Raw genomic sequence first — 20,974 nt, 5'->3', positions numbered from 1 at the left:
CTACTGACATGTGTGAATGTGAATCCGATAAATGTGATCTAGATCACATTTTCTTTTCATGTTCTCTATACGACCGCTCCTCATTCCTGAATGATCTAATATCTCTTAATGTTCCTTTTCCTACCTGTATATCCTGTCTAATTATGTATCCATGTAAATTTTATAAAATATTGTCATCTTTCATTCTTCAGAATCATATTAAAGTTTAAATATTTGTAATGTTGTGTAAGTAGCAAGTATATATGTATATTTATGAAATTTTTAATATCCGTTTCAATCCTCTTTCTACTTATCTGATCCTTTCCCGTGTTCCGTATCCTTTTTTAACTTAGTTTCCCAATCTTTTAATTTCCGTTATTGGCAAAAAGTAAACACTATTGCCAAAAGAAGGAAAAAAAAAAAAAAGTAATTTTGTAAGTTACAAATTTTTAAGTTGTAACCTAATGTTATTTTAAATTCAATATTCTTTAACAGCTTTAAAATGGTACATCAAGAAATATCTTGCGGACTAGAATACGCAATAACACCAGACTTACAAATGTGCATTGCTGAAGCAATACAGGCGAAATATGCATTTATTGTTACACCAATAATTCATCCGCGCTATCGTCGACCGTTCTTGCTGAAGAATAGAGTTGGTGGATTTACTCGTTCTGATATGATACTATCGCCTCAAGACTGGACCACTAGAATAGTAGCTAGAATTTCGCCATATATAGATGTTGATGCTAATACAAGTGTGGTAAAACGACGACATGAAGATTGTCTAATTGAGGAATTACAATATTGTCGCGGAGTAGGAGTACCTGCGATTATGTTGAACATACGTTCTAAAAATAATGTAAATTTAGCTAGAATTTTGCATACATTTCAAGAAACAAGGTTAGTTTTTTAACAATCATATTAAATTCTGTTCCATTTGTCTATCATCATATTCATTAAGAAATTAGGTACTTTATTGCATACTTCATAATGATCCTTAACTTCATGATGATTCAAAACTGAAACAAAAGTTGTGAAGATCTGTTTGACCAGATCTGTGTAGTTGAAATCAACCATAGCACTGACCACATACAACAAACTACAATATTAACACTGTCCGGATATGTAATTTTCCTGAACAGTGCAGTGTAAAGTAACTTTGTCTCACATACACTTCCAAACTGTAGTATGTGCTTCATTGTGTTGTGTTTCCAGGATGATTCCACATGGGTACCCCAACTAAAACTGTTTTTCTAAAATACCCACATATAACATTGCTATGATAACCACCATCAGGTGACCTGTTCGCAGGTCTGTTCTTCCATTCAAGTACAGTTTAATCATAATATACTCTAAATAAATCGAATACTTTAACTGCTAAAAAACAACATAGTATTTGTTTTTACACTATTACTGTTTTAACACCACTGTGTTCATCACAAAAACAATCAAACTTGATTACCAGTGGGAGGCTCCTTTACACAGGATGCCGGCTAGATTATGGGTACCACATTGGCGCTTATTTCTGCAGTGAAGCAGTAATGTGTAAGCATTATTGTGTTTCAACCGGAAGGGCGCCATAGCTAGTGATTAAGGCTTCTTTAATTTCTCAGAAGTTTAGAAACATGAATGTGGGTGAATTGAATATTATTTAGATTTAGATTTGTATGATAAACCAATTAATATATTGTTATAAAATCATCTAAATAAATGGGTAAATATTACTCCTGTTAAATTCTGAGCTCATGTATCTAACTGAAAAAATAATTTTATTAAGATTAATATGAGTCAGAAATAATTATTACCTAAATACTTTTAAGACAGGCTGAAATTTTTTCTTAAAAAAATACCACTTCCAAGGAAGGAACTTATTGAGAGAGATTTAAAATACCTCTTAACAATGGTGAGTATTGATCAATTGCCGTGACTCCTATCAATGTCTGTAAAGATAATGAAGTGTTGAATCATAATTAAATAATGTAATGTTGCTGTCAGAACTCATAGGTGAATAGCGCCCACATAAGGGTGATTTAAAATATCCAATAAAAAGTTTAGAAGTTGCTTCCCAAAAAAAACTTTGGAGTTAAAAAATCTCTGAATTTTCAGCATTAACAACATTCTTTTCTTAAATAACTTAATAGAATTAGTAGTTTTCTAAAACTTAAACCGAACAGTTATTCAATTTAATATGTATATTGTTAATAAACAAAATAAAACCAGTAAAATAAATGCCCATTTGCAGCTTAGCCACAAGTTGAACACAAATATTATACTGTTGGTTGTAGCATTTACAATCCTAGTCAGTCCGCACCTTAAATTTTAAGAATTTTTTTTTATAATTACATGATGTATGTAGCTCTACTTGCGTGTTCATTCAATGTCGCCATTGTATCACCACACTGCATGAAATTTGCACATCATAAATGTGGCAAACATGTACTTAATAATATTTATGTAATATCAATCTAACATGTTTATGCAAATAAAAACTTTGACTTTGACTATTTTATATGAACACTAGCTGACCCAGCAAACGTTGTATTGCCGATATTAAAATCGCGATACAAAAGTAACTGTTGATCGCAGATTAGTGAAAATTTGAAGTTGTATGTATTTCTTAATGCTTACTCATAATCAAACAAATTTAAAAAAAAATGTCAAAAAAATTAAAAAAAAAATCGTGTGGACCACCCTTAACATTTAGGGGTATGAAAAATAGATGTTGGCCGCTTCTCAGACCTACTCAATATGCTCACAAAATTTCATGAGAATCGGTCAAGCCGTTTGGAGGAGTACGGGAACGTACATTGTGACATGAGAATTTTATATAATAGATAATATATCATCATATAAAATTCTCTTATCTACATTTTAGTTCTTTGAGTTATTATAATTCTTTTTTAATTGTAATGAAAATATTTCATTTTCAGCCATCATACTACATACATATGGGCCTGTGTTCCCATGTATTGTGCTTCTACATCGGAAAAATATAAAGATAGTGAAGATGAAGATATTGCTTACAATGAAACTTGGAGCTGGTGGTCTAAGTTTCATGAGTATATGAAATGGGATAAAAGGGTTGGCGTTGTGCTGGAAGTCTCTGCCGATTTACCATCCCAAGATGTTATCCAAAGATGGCTTGGGGAACCTGTAAAGGCTATAATTTTGCCTACCCATATTTTCATTAATAATAAGAAAGGGTATGGTTTTAAAGTTTTTTCCTGTTTATTTTTTCTTATCTTCTACACTGGCTGATCTAGTTAATTCTCAACTCTGACAAAACAATAATGTGAAGTATACATACAAGAAACAATAAGACACCCAATTGCCTATTAAAAAATGGTCAAAAAATGTCCAAGCAGTATTTTATATACATATCGACATACATATACAGATAACATTGAAACATTCATTTAAATTATCGCCTAATTTCGTTGTAATAATGTTCTAAGTCTTATCTATACACATTAGTAGCTTGGACGCCAGGTTGAGGCAAGAACATTTTTAGCAATTAAAATGTAATTATTTAGCAAATTCTTTAAAACATCAAGTTACACAATTTTTTTACAACTGAATGAAAACTCTGCCTAATAGATGTGTAGGCAGAGTTTTGCTTCAGACAATTGTTGAATGTGATTGTAAGTCTAATTAAACATTTTTAATTTTTGTTTCTTATAGATACCCAGTGTTATCAAAAGCTCATCAAAGTTTTGTCACTAGTATGGTAGAGCATGACGCCCAAGTTATAGTATCTGGTGCAAGAAGATCAAATATGGAACATTATTTGCAGTATTTACATAGAATATGGCAGAGAAGAACCGAATCTGCTCATGATCCGATGCTGAACTTTGCTAGAGGGTATGTTTATATTATTATTTGGCGGGAGCGGAAACTATAAGTAATAATAAATGTTCTAAATAACAATATAGCTATTACTATAAGCTTACATATATTTTTACAAGGACATCTGAGCTTTGATTCACTGCAGTTACGTAGGTATGTAGCTCTTACTAAGTTTGTTCTCAAAATAATTCGGAGCAGAGTGGACTGCATATACCTAGTACAACGTTCGTTGCGTTTCTTTGTACCGACCTCGTACGTACCACCTGCACGCACTCAAGCGCACAAGCACACACCTGTAATACGAGCCATCTGTCTTCTAAATTCTGTACTTGAGGTAGCACCACAGTGAGATCTATTTGCCCGCTCGATGGAATGTTTAGTCAAAGAATGTAAGATATATATAATATATATTATCATATATTATCATATGATGCCTGTAAGCTCTATAAAATAAGATAACTAGTTTATAAATTTCATTGTTTGTTTTTTCTTTAGTATTATATCTTTGTAACACTTTTGATTTAATCTGTAATGTTACATTGTATCTTTAATAAAAATATTTTTTAAAATTAAAATTCAATTGTTGGTTAATTTTTCAGTTGGGAAGACTACCTACAGACACCATTGCAGCCACTTTCCGACAACCTCGACACTCATACTTATAATGTTTTTGAGAAAGACCCAATAAAATATGATCAGTACCAAAAAGCTATTGTGAGTGCTCTGACAGAAATTAAGAAAAAGAAAAAAGTGACAGGAAAAACTCACTTAGATGTTAGTACCATATTTTTTTATATATTAGTGAACTAGCTGACCCGGCAAACATTGTTTTGCCATATAAATTATTTTTAGAGTTTCTTGGATGTTGCTTTATTTTTCTAAAATAAACGTAGCCTAAGTTACTCCATATTACATCAGCTACCTGCCAATAAAAGTAGCCGGATTAGCCGGAACAAACAGACAGACAGACAAAAATTGTAAAAAATTTTATTTTGGTGTATGTACCGTATATGTACATAATATACATTTAGTAAAACATGGTTACTTCAATATTACAAACAGATACTCCAATTTTATTTAAATGTATGGATAATTCACACAATATTTTTATAAATTATAGCCTATATGTTATTCTGGTGTGTAAGCTATATTATTGCAAAGTTTCATCAAAATCCATTCAGTAGTGTTTGCGTTAAAGATGTTCAAACATACATCCAGACATACAAACTTTCACATTTATAATATTAGTAGGATATTGGTTGGATGGCTAATATGCTAGTTACAATTTTGGTTAGAGGTCATATTTTTGGTTATAAGAAAATTATCTCTGCACCTCGCTATTGATAATCTTTCTTTTCGGATAATGTCTTATAAATAGATGAACTCCGGCTGCACGTACGAAAAAATGTCATGTTCCAGCCGAGCGTGCAAGCGAGAACGCGAAACAAGTGATAGAGAGGCACGATATCCTAAGATGTGGTTTAGGTAAAAAATATTTCAATTAACGAGTGCAAAAAATATGAATTTATCGAAAAAAATATAATTTTCAATTAATATTTCAGTCATAATTCAATTCATAAAAGTATGCAATTTTTCATTAATGTTTTCTTATGACGTTATCACGTAAAATTATCGTCCGTAAACCGACTTTACAGACAACCAATTTTTTATCTGACCATAAGCCACTGAGCTCTACTTTACCACTGGACTGGCGGCTGTCAAAGTGCTTTTGTGCCTGTTTGATATTCGCCATTTTGGCGCTGTTGGCCATGTAGCGAGAGTCTGCGGTACGAAAACTAGTGATGACAGCATCAGCAAACATCGATTGATGGTGGGAAATTGTTTACAAAAATATTGTGTACTTTATTACGTTGATTCTTGTAGTATAAATAGAATAACACGGAAAATGAACGAAATTAATTCAAAATGCAAAAATACTACAGAGTATTGTACGTTCCTTCGCAGCCATTCGTCAAAATTAGTTCTCTGGACGCTCGCGAGTGGCGCTTCAAATAGGCACAAAAAATTTGCTGACAAACATATGTATATGTATTATTACATGTAGGTATTCTTTTACGATGTAAAATAATCTGAATTAAATTTATATTTGTTTATTGTAGTCTCATCAATAAATAAAAAAGTAATTCTATTCGAAATGACTACTCTTGGCTTTACCACAGGCAATTCATGTGTCTACCACGAATATTATGTATTTACACAATGTTTACATGGGAAATTTACTGTTACTGTTTGATGTATACATTTCTTTAGCGACTTGATATCTTAAACTGACCATAGATGACCAGGCGCAGTTCTGCGGGAAGTCCAGGGTATATGTTTAAAAAGCGTTTATCTAAAAGGCTTCACATAACAGTCTAAAACGGTCTCTTAATACTCTCTCTGAGGTTGGTCCCTTATGTCCGAGGATTGTGGTCATCATTATGGTTGCACCTGGAGCGTATGATCTGCCTCCACCGGATTCTGGTCAGCGCGTCTCTAACAACCGTGGAGAATTTGGATGACGAGTGTTTTGACCACATGTGAAGCTTCTTTGGAGCTGTCTTTTTGCTTGCTGAAGTGCTCTTAATTTATGAAATTACGTCTTATTAAAGTGATTATACCTTATACCACTGTGGTTATGTCCTAGAAGCAACATTCAATTCTAATAGCTTTTTTATGGCAATATGAGACTAACAGGTCGTTCTGGTTTCTTGAAAAACCCATTATCCTGAAATTTTTACCCTTCAGCGAATTCTGGATTTAAAATCACCAACAAACCTTTTAGTTACAGCAAGCAGCAGGTAAAAGCAAGTAGCCATTATAGTTATCTTTAAGAAGTAGAAAAGTATTGAAAGTTTAATACTATATTTGCATTCCAAATTTGAATACAGAAAATATGAAAGTCTAGAAGGTTCTTTATTTGTAACAATATTTCTAGTCTGCTTAGTTTTTTTATGACAGTAAAGGAGGAGACGAACAGAATGATTTGCTCATGGGAATTGATACTTGCTCTGCCCATTACAATCAGGATTCTATAAAAAACCCAAACATTCTGAGGGGCACTATAATTGCGCTCGTCACCTTGAGACAAGATGTTAAGTCTCATTTTCACAGTCAATTCACTAGCTACCTAAAACACTATAATGCTTACACATAACTGCTTCACGGCAGAAATAGGCGCTGTTAAGTTACCCATAATCTAGCTGGCATCTTGTACAAAGGAGCCTCCCACTGGTGACTCCCATTACCTTTATTTTTCCAGAATCAAGTAAATGCTGCTGAAAACAATGAACCCGTTGTTGTAATGGTTCTTGGAGCTGGTCGTGGCCCATTAGTTCGTGCCACATTTAATGCTGCCGATAAAACCAACACAAATGTTAAGGTAAGAAAATTTCATGCTTTTTATAAAAAATTCTCGTTGCTGTTTAAATTAAAATTTTGTCTTGTTCTGCTCTACAAGAATAATAATATATATGTATTAATATAATATGTATTAGTTATTTATGCAACTGTTGTGTAATAAGGGGTCTTAAAACACGAATGTGGGTTTATCATGAGTGTTTTAATAGCTAATTATCAACGGTTGCATACAAGACTTTATATACACCCTGAATATGAATCCTCTAAAAGATTCTGAAACAGTTAGCTTACTGCTTACATTAAAACAGCCAGTCCTAGTAGTAACCTAATATCATCCATTACTGATTATATACAAATAAACTAAGTATTAATGAAAAAAATATTTATTTTAGTGATTTACATTTTGTATAGTGCAATTATTAAAATTCGCTTGAATATTATGTTCTTTTGCAGTGTTTAAAATATCTGACGGTGTGCCAATACATGAATCGCTCATTTTTCGTTATTAAAACAAAAAATTATTAAAGAAAAATGGCGGGGTTTCGAATAACCCACTTTTTTACGGCGCGAGACGTTCTGGTAGTGTGGAACGCGCGCAAACGAAAATGTTCTTTTTTTGAAATTCATACAGATACCACGCATCGAGCAATAAGAATGTGGCTGTCTGTTGAAACAGTAGCGCATGAAGGGAGCGAAAAAAAAAAGGAGTATTGTTATGAAATTCAGTACAACATTACATCGGTGGGCGTTATAACACACAACATATTATAAAATTTGTCACTAGACTGTTATAATTATATTTTTTCCGTAGTGTTAAAATTAGTTTGAAATTTAATTACAGCGCCATCTAGTACACGAGCGGAAAGTGTTGCATTTATTTTATTAAATAAAATTTTTGTAAATTTAATGTTTTTTAACAGATGGCCCTTTTTCTAATTCGCTTTAGTAAGTGCTTTAGTTTTCAAAGTAATGTGAACACTTCGCATATCATAATAAAAACTATTTTTACTTGCGACGAAAATATATAAAATTATAACACTGTTGTTTTGGATTGAAAAGTATTGTAAACACTTTTCCTATAAACATTAGAGCTATTTCTACATGTGATGAGACGAAAATAAATAACATTTTGGATAAAACAACACTTTCATTCATTAAATTTCCAACGAGAATCAATTACACATTTGCGAGTTTTTAAATTGACAAACTGCTAGTTGTGTTTTGAGTATTATTACTTATTATCATTTTGGAGTAAATTTTTTGTAAAAACCAGTGTGAATAGTAAATTAAATGGATATGTGTAATATATTGTATAATACGCCTTGAGTTATTTTTTTATGTAAATAGACAGTGTTAGTTTACAAAAAAAAAGTTTTGTGAATAGTGTAAATATACGTTTAGTTAATAGTTTCTGGAACTCATTATATTTCTTCAAAAAACTTTAAAAGCACAACAAAAAAAATACCATTTACCTAGTCTAATTATTCCTATTTAAATATTATGTTATATTATAATACTAAATAACTGCAAACCTCATCAAAAACAACTATCAGCGTAAATAATTTCGATTAAAAGTTATAACATCTAATATATATTATAACAGTTTACAACAACAGTTAGAAAAATATAACACAACAGTATAATTCATTGAAAAATTATAACAGTTTAGCCCACCTCTAATTACAACACTCGTTTGGATGATGTTATGGTTATTAGGACATTGGTTGTTTTAATGTTGGCAATAAGCTAACTGTTTCAGAATATTTAAAAGAGGATTTGAAGCATGGTGTAGGTGTAGATAAAATAAATTACTGTTGTCAAAGTTTGACTTTTGTATCTAGCTCTAATAAAGTAATCATGTGATATTCCTGACTGCTCTGGTAGCATGCGAAGAACTGAAAATAACCAGCACATCATAGTGAAATCTTTAAAATTCCAGGTAATAGTTGTTGAGAAAAACCCCAGTGCTGTTGTAGTGTTAGCCGACCAAGTTCATGGATCATGGAGAGATCGCGATGTATCACTCATACACGGGGATATGAGATATGTAAACTTAACTCCAAAAGCAGACATAATTGTTTCAGAACTATTAGGTAAATGCATAGTATCACATCCATGCTTCACTTACCAAATGATAACTATTTTACAAAAAACGTTCACCTAGTTGATAACCTGTTTCACTTGCATCTTGAGATTATTTCATAATTCTAAGTAGCTTGTATCATCAAAATACTTTAAATAAATAAACAAGTTTCTGTCAATTTCGTCATAACGTAATTTCGATGGAATTAATGAAAAATGATCCCACAGTCTAAACTGCTAGTTGCGTAAGTATCTGTTACACAAATAAAATTTGAAAAACAAAATTTTATGAACGATGCGGGATTCGAACCCACGACCTTCGGCGTTTCGTGCCGGTGCTCTGAACCACTGAGCTAACCGTTCGAGTACCGCCTCGTTATAAAATTCTGTTTGCTTTGTTCAACTCTCAGGTTGTGGCTTCATCTACAGGATCTACTTTACAGTTGACAACCTGCTCAACCCCAATATTTGCATATTAGGAAATTGACTTGAGATATTGCACCGGCACGGAACGCCGGAGGTCGTGGGTTCGAATCCCGCATCGTTCATAAAATTTTGTTTTTCAAATTTTATTTGTGTATTAATCCTAGAAGTGAGGGTTATTACTTTAAAAACATAACAAATTGTTAAGTATCTGTTAATGAAATAAAAAATAAGCCTTAAAAATTTAATTTTTATTAACATAAAAAGTAAAAGTTTAATAGCGTGGCCCCGTCTTGCTAAAATGACAGCTTGTATTCGTCCGGGCATGCTATTGATGGCATTCTTAATTATTTCTTGTGGAATACGCTCCCACTGCGTGGCAATTACATTCCTTAGCTCCCTGATGTTTTGCGGAGTGGGCTGCACCGATCTTACTCTTCGTTGGGATGGGATTGAGGTCGGGACATTGAGTTGGCCAATCTAAACTATGAATATATCCTACCTCTTGAATATATGCTTCCAAGTCGCCGTGAGAGACCATAGAAATTAAATTTTCTGCAAGAACCATTAAGTGGGTTGTACGTAAGGAATTAGGGACTTCTGATATGTACCGGTGTGCATTCAACGTGCCGTTTTTTTTAAGTTTAACTTCGTACGGACCAATACATTAATCGCTGCCCAAAACATAACTGAGCCTCCACCATAAAGGGTTATTTCTTCAAACAAACTTCTGCAAAACGTTCCCTTTGCCTTCCCAGTACTCGCCGTCGTCGGTCCTCACCATATAGTGATATTTTGGCTACATTCGAGAGTAATACTCTACTCCGGTCCTCTTGAGTCCATCGCGCCGATATTATTACCATCTTTATTCTGCAGAAGAGGGCTATTCGCGCTATTTATAACGAAAGTCCTAAAGAATCGTTAAGATAAAAATTTAAATATATAAATATTTTGACTGTTGCTTCTCAATATATTCTTGATAATGTACTATATATCTATTACTCGGTTAAGTCGAGTTAGTAAGTGTTTTATTGGGCAATGTATACCCTTTTACAATATGATCCCAGAAAATGTACAAAACAAATGTGTTACGAAATTTAAAAGGATTGTTAAAAACGTTTGTGTGGAATAGGTTATTAAAATGAAGCGGACACCCTCAGGCTCTTTAATTATAAATGTTATATCAGCGCTTCCCGCCACAATAAGCAATTAACTGCATTTTTTTTAGTTCGACTATGTCTCAATTTGAATTTGGAATAAACTTATTTATGCACCACAACACTTCATAAATGTGCCAGTAATATTCTCAAATGTATAAAACCTCTTTTAGTATTGTATTTTCTAAAGGGCATAAATGATAACCGCCAATTTTTTTTGCAAAGGAGTTTATATTTAATATGATACAGTTACTTAAACATTCATAAATACATATTAAAATCCATGACTCATAAACAAACATCGAAATTCACCATATAATAAGTAAAACCACCGTCTGATGTTCATAGCATTCAGAATTTATAATATATACCTTTTCGCTTCATTCATTGTATGTTAGAATTCTTGTGTGTAAAAAATCTTTTATTGTGATTTACACCCACTTGCAATTTGAACAAACTTTCAATCATTTTTAAAATGAGTATTTATTTCATGATAATGAACTTGTTTGTATTTCTATTGCTCACTCTCCATATTAAAAATATTATTTTATACTATATTTTTTACAATAATGTACACAAAACATTAAGTTGATATAATTTATAGGATCATGGGCGGATAATGAACTATCTCCAGAATGTTTGGATGGAGCATCTAATCTCTTGAAGCCCGGTGGCATCTCAATCCCATGTCAATATAGATCATTTGTAACTCCCATTTCATCACCGAGACTTTGGATTGCTGCAAAAATGGCGAGCACTGGTGATGTACGAACTAAGGAAAAGAATCTTGAAAAACTGTGGGTTGTATTTATGCGAAACAAGCATGATATCGCTGATTGTAAGGTTAGTATGGGTGTTCACATTCAGAAGCCCTATTACCAAAATCGAAATACGAAGTTTCGCTTGACGGATCGTACATTTTCCTATTACGAAAGTGTTTCGGATCCGAAGATTGAAACGAAGTTCGTGATTAAACATTTTGTCTTTCGTTTACCTTATTGCCAAATTCACTTACCTATGTCTATGGTTCCGAAACGATATCCGTGCGTACGATTCGGATCCGAAGTACTTTCGTAATAGGATTTAATTTGGAGTTCTTTGTTCTTTCGTTTCGGACTGAAACTTCGGTTGTCGATTTTGGTAATAGACCTCCTGGAACGCTGACAAGCTCAAGGTGATCAGTAAAAGCCAGTGAAATAGAAAAACAACATGGAAAGTCACATAAAAATTTTGATTCTATTTTGTCTCCCGAAATATCCCTGAAAACGAGTCTGGCCTTAAATTAAGTATACATTGGTCTTGGTTGGTTCTGAATGGTCCAATTTCATCTCAACTTATATTGTTTTTGGTCTTAATTACTTTACAGTTTTAAGGACTCTACCCACTACAACGTATCATACCATGACCGTGCTATGAACGTATCTGACACGATACGCTCTACTATGCCCACTAGAGCGTATCAATTCACTCAACGCACCGGTGTGGCAACGTCGCGTGTCATGCACAGAGCGTATCGCCACCGGCAAAATATTCTCGCCGACAATACTTGCCGCTCCGTGCATGGCACGCTACGGTGCTGGTCGGTAACGGAACGGGCTAGTGAGCATGGTCTCATACTTTTTAATACAGAGAATATTTTTTTGCCTGACACGTTCATAGCACGGTCATGGTATGATACGTTGTAGTGGGTCCTTAAAGGAAATAATGTTCAACCTCCAAGCATAATATTGATGTATTCTTAAAACCCTATATACATATAACTATACAGGGTGGTTTTTTGAGAAGGGGAGTGATGGACAAGTCGGAAACTACGAGACTTAGAGAAAAGTGGTGAAACGAGTCATGCCGTCAATTAATAAGAAAACAATAACTGCATATTTAGTTTATTAAAATTTCTTGAACTTTTGACGGAAATCCACCAGAATGATTTTTCAAAAAAATTACATTCTGTATTATTGAACCAATGGACTCTATTGCTGATAAGGATCACACTTTGGAAAGATATCCCGAGAGGGAAAGAGGCGCTCAAAAAGCCACCCTGTATATGGAACATATATTCATACATATAATCTTCAGTTGTGGTTCTTCTCTTAAGTTGTATTTTATGAAACTTAGATCAAATAAATCACATTAATTGGAAGTCTGTGAAGAAGAAAAAACAATTTATAACATTAATACAAATTAACAGATAGTAACATGTCAATGGCTTTTAATTACTGCTTTGCTCCAGCGAGGCATTGACTATCAATTTTTAACATAAGACCGATAGAGTTCCATTCTTCTAATAAATCGTAGAACAGATCTCTTAAAATGCTACAATATCTATTTGAAACCTTTTTCTTCGACTTCGAAATATGTTTATTTTGAAAGAGCCAACCAAAGACATTCATTTTTGCATACAACTCATTTTAGTGTTTGAGGTGTGAAGTTATTAATGAAATATCCTTACATAAAGTTGACATGAATATAATGTATGTTAGAAAAACATTACTGAATTCAATAAAAATCAATTCAAGAAGAAATAATAAACTGTTTGTGTCATGTAACAGGTTAGTTAGAGCTTTGAAGGAACCCTTCCTTCATAGCCAAGACCTATCAATTTTACAGTAAAATACCAGACAGTACTAGGACAACTCAATCAGCACAAATTTTAGAAATATAATAAAGCTTCTTTGACAAAGAAGGCTTACTATAATATAGAAAATTTATTGAATTAGGCTTTACTGTGCAGAAATCTATAATTATACAAATTATTTAAGTTTTCTTTAGTGTTAATTCCGCCAATATTTGTTTTTAAAAACAATTCGACACGTGTTTCGCCTCTACACGAGGCATCCTCAGGACGTGTTGTCTCACCAAAATCTGGCACGAGACTGAGACTCAGTCTCGTTTTGTTTTTAAAAAACAAATATTGGCGGAATTAACACTAAAGAAAACTTAAATCATTTGTATATAATAATAATATAGATGGTAATGCATGGTTCTTGTCTGGTTCTGTGCAGGCCACCTAAATTATTTTCGGAAAAACGAGCGTACGGGTCACCTGGTGTTAAGTGATCACCGCCGCCCACATTCTCTTGCAACACCATAGGAATCACAGAAGCGTTGCCGACCTTTTAGAGGTGTACGCGCTTTTTTTTAAGGTACCCATGACGTATCGTCTCGGAAACATGTAATGGAACGCCACACTACCAGATGGTGGGGATGATATCGTTATTAGTGGCATCTCTAAAATCTATTTGGAATACTCCCCGTGATAACGCAACGCCAAGTGCAAAAAAACAAAATTATATTGAGTAGGTTTCGTATTGTATCATCCCATGTGAAAGCTCCTTTACAAACTGATATAAAAGAGTGGCAATGAGTTTCTTCTCATTATCTCAACCCTTTACGAAGTAGCGTTAGATTCAATAAGAAAAATTTTTTTTTTTGACATTCATAAGAGTCATTTCCGTGACCTGCGTGAATAAACTGATTTTGATTTGATGTAGCTTCATGATGTATACCAAGTGTTGTTGCAATGTGTTGTTGTCGCTCCCTATGGTGAATATTTTTCTATATAATTATCTTGTGGTTGTTTAATTAATGCCTATATTTTTTACAGCCTGTATTTACATTTGAACACCCGGCAAAACCCTTAAAGAATAATGATGGTGAAGATATGTTTGATCATAGAGGATCACCGATGACGGACAACCGTAGAGATGTAACACTCACATGGGATGTTAAACAAGACAATGTTATGCACGGGTTCGGTGGATATTTTGATTGTCAATTATTTGGAAATGAAACACTCAGTATAGTGCCTGCAACACATAGTCCCGGGATGATATCGTGGTTTCCTGTATTCATTCCAATAAAGGTAAATAAATGGTTTCTTGTTAAAATATATTATTATTTTTATTCCAAATAATATTTAAAATTACTTATTGCACCCCAAAGAGTTGTATATTCACACATACACACATTAATGTAATTATGGAAGTTAATAACAGGTTTTACTGCATTCTGCAAACAGTTTTTAAAAGATTATACAAATAAAGTGTGCATGTAGTAACAACAGAGGCTAAAAAATTAAAATTGCCATATTTATAGCTATTTATAAAAAAAAAACTAAAATAACAATGTTCACATATACTTTCACCTTGCAATCTAGGTTTTATCAGCAAGTCTCTTGGTCGCGTTTTCCCGGAATTCGTGGGTTCACTACTGTTACGGTTACTGCACTAGGTTCGGGAGGGCAGCAATGTGACAGTCACCATAGCTATGAGGCCCTTCCAATTGTGTGGGATTAGAGGTTTTGAGTGACACTAAAGCAATTTCGGCCTTCTATTGCATATACGAGGGGCACACTGAAATACTCGGGAATAAGAAAAACCACAGGCATGGTATAGCTAAATTGTATTTTATCGTTTGTCGAAGTATTCCCCGTTCAACTTAATGCACTTTTCTATTCGTGCAAACCAATCTTTAAAACAGTAATTCCAGTCTGTATGTAGTTGATGTTGACAAAATGGCTGATTTGGACGCTTCCACAGCTGCTTTTGGGGTCTTCAAACCGTTGACCGCGTAATAAATCTTTCATTCTAGGGAATGTAAAGAAATCGTTTGAGCTCAGGTCAGGGCTGTACGGAGGATAGCCCATAAGCTCAACGTTTTCCTGCTTCAAAAAATCATTTATTTTCCCAGCCGGATGGGAGCTCGCATTATCGTGATGTAAGATGATGCGATGTTTCGGGTTATTTTTCGGACTTCGGCTATCATTTCTGGCAAACAAACTGTGATATACCACTCAGCGTAAATCGTTCTGCGTTCCTGTAAAGGAATTGTAGCAACATGCCCCTTTTTCGAGACAAACGTAGCAACCATTTTCTTTGACACGCTGCGGGAGCGAACCACTTTCGTTGGTTTTACCTCGTCTTCGAAGACCCAAACTGCTTATGTTTTATTTCAGGTTTGTATGAATAAATCCATGATTCGTCACCTGAGACGATATTATAAACGGCATTTGACGTCCCTCCGTTGAAGCGTTGCAGAGTATTTCGGCAATAATCTACACGGCGCGTTTTGCTCTTCGGACAAATTGTGGGAAACCCAGCGGGAAACTAGCTTTCTTACACATTACACACTTAGTTCGCTGCGATGTTTTCAGGCGTGACCGCTGTTCTTGGTCGACCTGCAGAAGAAACAGTACTGAGCGACACACGACCGCGTCGGAACTCGGCATACCAACGGTATATTGTCGTTTGACTCGGTGCTTCAACGAGACATTTATCTTGAGATAAGCCGCGACGAAAATTGTGATAAATTATGGCAGGGAAATGGTCACGCGTGAGCTCCATTTCTGTTAACGACGTGTCAACTTTAAACCAATATACTTTTTGTTTTTGAACTTTTTTTTAATTTAATGAATGTCATTAAGATTCTAAGAGACCAGTATTCAAATTCTAAAAAAGGTTTTATTGTAACTCAAACCGAAATATTCTATTCCCGATCATTTCAGTGTGCCCCTCGTAAACATTCAGATATGTTCTAATGATATTGATCAAAATGTTAGTGTCAATCAAAATAAAAAAAACACCTTATTTCGTAGCAGTAATGTTCAAAGTCTATTGTATACACTCATTAGAACTTTTGATTTAGAGTTTGATTATGGTGCGAACACGAGGCAAGAACATTTTAATTATTTAGCAAAATGATTGAAAACATCAAGTTAGTTACACAATTTTGTTAATTTAAAGTGGGACTTACCTAAAATACGACAATCCATCCTTTTATAAAAGTTGGGGTATTATCCTGACATTTTGTGTGGTGTTGAATCTAAATCGCGAATCGAAACACAACTAAATGAAAACTCTGCCTAATAGATGTGCAGGCAGAGTTTTGTGCATGATTGTGAGTCTAGTTGTTTAACGTACGTCAATGTATTGATAAATACTTTTCTTTGTTTCAGACTCCTTTAAGGGTTAAGAAGGGTGACACAATAAAGGCAACATTTTGGAGATGTTGTGACACCAGACGTGTATGGTACGAGTGGATTGTAGAAGTAAATGATACTACCACCAGTATTCATAATTCAAATGGATGCAGTTCTGAGATGCTTTTATGATCTTATCTTAAACATTGATATAAGGATAAATACAGAATTTATATTATATGTATGACATTTTTATTAATGATATTATTTTAACTACTAGTTTACAAATAAATTAAGCTTATACTTTTCATCAGTCAAACCACTAAGGTTTTTATATTCATTTCCTTGTGATAGTCATCAATATCTTGCTCCCATCTCTTCTCAAAGTAAATACCTGCAAAGTAAACCACTATCTAATATCTGGCAAAGTGAGTGCACTGTCATTACAAATTCTTACCGATATGTAATTTTATTTCATTTCACCTTATGATTGCAAATATTGGATACTGGATTTCTGTTATATTTATTGCTTTAATTACTATACAGTATAATATAAGAATGTGACAGAAAATGAGATGTTTATAAAGTTAAACAATATTGAAAATAATAATAATTAAAACTATTCCGGTTAATACAAGCTGAAAATATTATACACTGTTGTACATCATTTCAAAATGCCAGTATGTGCAATCCATTTGACCATGTGCAATCCATTTGACCGCGTGCAACGCAGACCAGCTCCAATTGTCAGGGAACCAGTGCTCTGTGAACGGCTGGATCACTTGGCGTTGCATAGAGATGTCGCTTCATTATGTGTCTTCTACCGCATTTATCACGGGGAGTGTTCCAAAGAGCTGTTTAATCTGATTCCTGCCGTCGAATTCCACCTTCGCACGACACGCCACAAGTTATCCTCACCATCTGTGCCACAGTGCGGTTTTCAAGGAGCTTTCTTCCACATACTACAAAGCTGTGGAATGAGCTTCCTTGTGCGGTGTTTCCGGGACGATACGACATGGGTACCTTCAAAAAAAGCGCGTACACGATCCTTAAAGGCCGGCAACGCTCCTGTGATTCCTCTGGTGTTGCAAGAGATTGTGGGCGGTGGTGATCGCTTAACATCAGGTGACCCGTTGGCTCGTTTGTCCTCCTATTCCATAATGAAAAAAAAAAATCATCAACCAGCTGCAGTATTCCCTAATGGATACTTATGGACCGTCAAGGTATGTGCATAGTCACACCCCAAAGGACAACAACATATCTCTCTACCTTTAACATCACTAATGCCATAAGCAGCTAGATAGGTTCTATCTTTGCAATAAGGGTGCCTGTTTGCTCCCTTTTATAACAAAACTCATAATATTTGGTCACATTACACCTCTAATGGTTATTTGAGATAATTTCTTAGAGATACATGAATGATCATGTTATCCATCAAATCTGTATTTTTTTATTAAAATACATAACTAAATAACATTACTTAATTATTCAAACATTTTGTGTGCATCATAGGTACCTAAACATCACACATCTAATTAATATGACAATAAAATAAAAATCCTCAATGAAAGGACTAACCAGGCACCACAACAAGCAGCTCTTCAAAAGCATGATGCATGGACCAGTCATCACTTGCCTCACACATTTCTTAGAGAAGGCTACAACCCGCGCCATGAGAAGGCACACAGAGTAACACTTATTATCAAACAAATTGCAATTTATTGTTACTATGTTATCACTACACACTCTTTTGTCCATGGTTTCTATACATTTAATCATAATAACTATTTATGAATAAATAAAAACAAGAGTTATTTATCACAAGAAGCATAGAATTAAAGGAATGTATTTTCAAAATATTTTTACCTTGCATAAATTTTGCATTTAAACCTGTCTTGATTGCCCATGGAAGATACTGGTTGAGATACAATTTTCTATGTTTAGTCTTTAAACGTGTGGCACCCCATATTCCACCGCCAATGCACATAGGAAGCTGAGTTTGTATTCCTTCAACCCATTTTATGGTAACCTTTAGAATATTCATAATAACTATAAGGAAATTAACATAGTAAGTAGATATACTATTTGATAAAAATAATTAATCATAATATATATAATAATAAAATATGAATATATAAATAATCATAATAATCCTACCTCACCCAGCATTGTGGTTTTCATGAAAAGGGTAGCATGAACAAGATCATGAACTTCTCTATACCGCTGCATAACATAAGCCAACTCTACGTCTTCTATGAATTGTACTGGTAATCTTGAATCAGCAGTTATATTATTATCACGCATAAAGTCCGCATACACACGCCCTAATGTATTTTGTGGCATTTCGGCTAATGTCTTGAAACAAACAGTCTGGCTATTTATGCGTGGAAGATCACGTAAGATTTCAGCACCTTCATTCGATTCTATCATCTTTTCTCTCATGTATTTAAGCGCTCTTTCTCCGGTCGTTTCTCCTAGACATGCTATCATATCACCTCTATGAGGATCAAGAAGAGAAACGACTGCACTACCTAGGGTCAAGAGTGTTTTTTGGAAATGGGTATGGGGTATAAAGTTGCTTCTTAATTCATTGTTAAACCTTACTTGCGATAAACTACTGCACCTCCTAATAATATTTCGAGAAATACTTTTCATGATAGCTCTATTTTTCTAAGATCAAAGAGATCTTCTGAATAAGTATTAGAATACCTTTTTGTTTTTAAAAACGCTATAGATTAGGTATGTCAATACTTATCAAATAACAATACTCTAGTGAAAGCCTGAAAGGAAAAAAAGTCGGAAATGTACCTAATTCGAGAGCAAAAATGTAAACAAAGTAATGTCAATTCCGAGATTATCAACATTTTTCTAGGTAGGTAGGTAGGTATTAAATACTTTTTTTGATTATATATCTATACTTAAAATAAATCTGTAGAGATCAAATTTCTGTAAAAAGGAAAAAAAAATCGCGAAACCGAATCTGGGGATGTAAGAAGACAGATAGAACCGAAGTCCCGATTTTTGTCGAATTTTTTGTTTCTCTGTCTGTCTGTTTGTACGGGCTAATCTCAAACTATTCTAATTCAATAAAATACATAACTTATCTAAAACTAAACTAACTTAACATAATTAAATAAAAAAAGAATTTGTGTAGGTACTTATGTACACGTGTTAGAAGTTATACTTCTTTGGCGTATGGAAAAATAAATCAAATTTTAACAAATAGTTAATATCAAAGATAGTATAAACACTCAGCATTTAAGGTTAATATAAACAAGTATAGATTTTTTTTATTTATACATAAAATTTGTTATTATACCAGAAAAAACAAAACGAAAAAAAAATTTAATAGTAAAATAAAAATTATTAGTAAATACTATCACCGTCGTATATGAAATTGATTTAATAAAAACACCAAAATAGTATTTATTTATTCACACTGTTTAATTTTACTGTTACGAAACACCTGGTCAAAATATAAAAATACTAGAATATACAACTTGAACATAGTTATCAATTTTCATGCCACCTAGAAGTAGAACTAACTTCACGATATAGAATTCATGTGTCGGTGTGCGCGCGCATCGTGAAAATTCACTCTCATAATTTTCTCCATCGCGCCAAAAGAAGTATAACTTCAAAATTTAGCATGCTTATACCTCATATTGCCGGTCAACATCTTAGATACTTCTCATCCCGTAAAATTAAAGAGTTCCCGTGGGACAGCAATAACCTATAGTTTAATTTTAAAGCGTAGTACACAACAACTTATGCACATAATTTAATAAAATTTAGCATGTTGATACCTTATATTGCCGGTCCACATCTTAGATACTTTTCATCCCGCAACATTAACGAGTTCCCGTGGAACTGCCACTTCTACTTCAACTGCCGTAAATATAATGAGGCTACTGTTAAGTGGCTAATTGAAGATTACCCGCGGATTACCTATGAGATAATTCAAGGACTATTGGGGATTTGTTTGAGCCAAATTCAGAAAATTTTACACGACTGATTGTAAGTTCGGAAACTTTGTAGTCGTTAGATCGCTCATGAACTGACAGTGGAGCAGGAGCGAGCTCGCGTGAAATGGTGCTCACAGATGCTAATGATGTACGACCACGGACATTCTAATGCTTTTCATGACATTGTCACAGGAGACGAAACGTGGATTTATGGTTTTAAAACCGAAAAAAACAGCAATCTT

The 20,974-nt window shown here is 33.8% G+C and overlaps 2 protein-coding genes and 1 non-coding gene across 3 annotated transcripts; 1 reads left to right on the top strand and 2 right to left on the bottom strand.

Moving 5' to 3' along the window:
• Positions 1–419: 419 nt before the first annotated feature.
• On the top strand, positions 420–17,007 carry LOC126965671 (protein arginine N-methyltransferase 5). The gene is made up of 9 exons (XM_050809385.1): positions 420–882; positions 2,913–3,185; positions 3,664–3,843; positions 4,428–4,602; positions 7,091–7,210; positions 9,128–9,281; positions 11,455–11,693; positions 14,455–14,712; positions 16,804–17,007. The coding sequence occupies exons 1-9, from the start codon at positions 482–484 to the stop codon at positions 16,957–16,959; spliced, it is 1,956 nt and encodes a 651-aa protein (XP_050665342.1). The 5' UTR covers positions 420–481; the 3' UTR covers positions 16,960–17,007.
• On the bottom strand, positions 9,560–9,633 carry Trnaf-gaa (transfer RNA phenylalanine (anticodon GAA)). The gene has a single exon. It is a non-coding gene; the product is annotated as a tRNA-Phe (tRNA).
• On the bottom strand, positions 16,997–19,959 carry LOC126965733 (ubiquinone biosynthesis protein COQ4 homolog, mitochondrial). The gene is made up of 3 exons (XM_050809490.1): positions 18,925–19,959; positions 18,634–18,796; positions 16,997–17,161 (listed from the first exon to the last, which is right to left on the bottom strand). Exons 1-3 carry the CDS (start codon positions 19,420–19,422, stop codon positions 17,082–17,084), a joined length of 741 nt encoding a protein of 246 aa, XP_050665447.1. The 5' UTR covers positions 19,423–19,959; the 3' UTR covers positions 16,997–17,081.
• Between the last annotated feature and the right edge of the window lie 1,015 nt (positions 19,960–20,974).

This window comes from Leptidea sinapis, chromosome 8, assembly GCF_905404315.1.
Source record: "Leptidea sinapis chromosome 8, ilLepSina1.1, whole genome shotgun sequence".
Classification (NCBI taxonomy): Eukaryota; Metazoa; Arthropoda; class Insecta; order Lepidoptera; family Pieridae; genus Leptidea; species Leptidea sinapis.
Note: the sequence above shows the minus strand (reverse complement) of the source record. Positions and strands in the feature narration are given on the sequence as shown.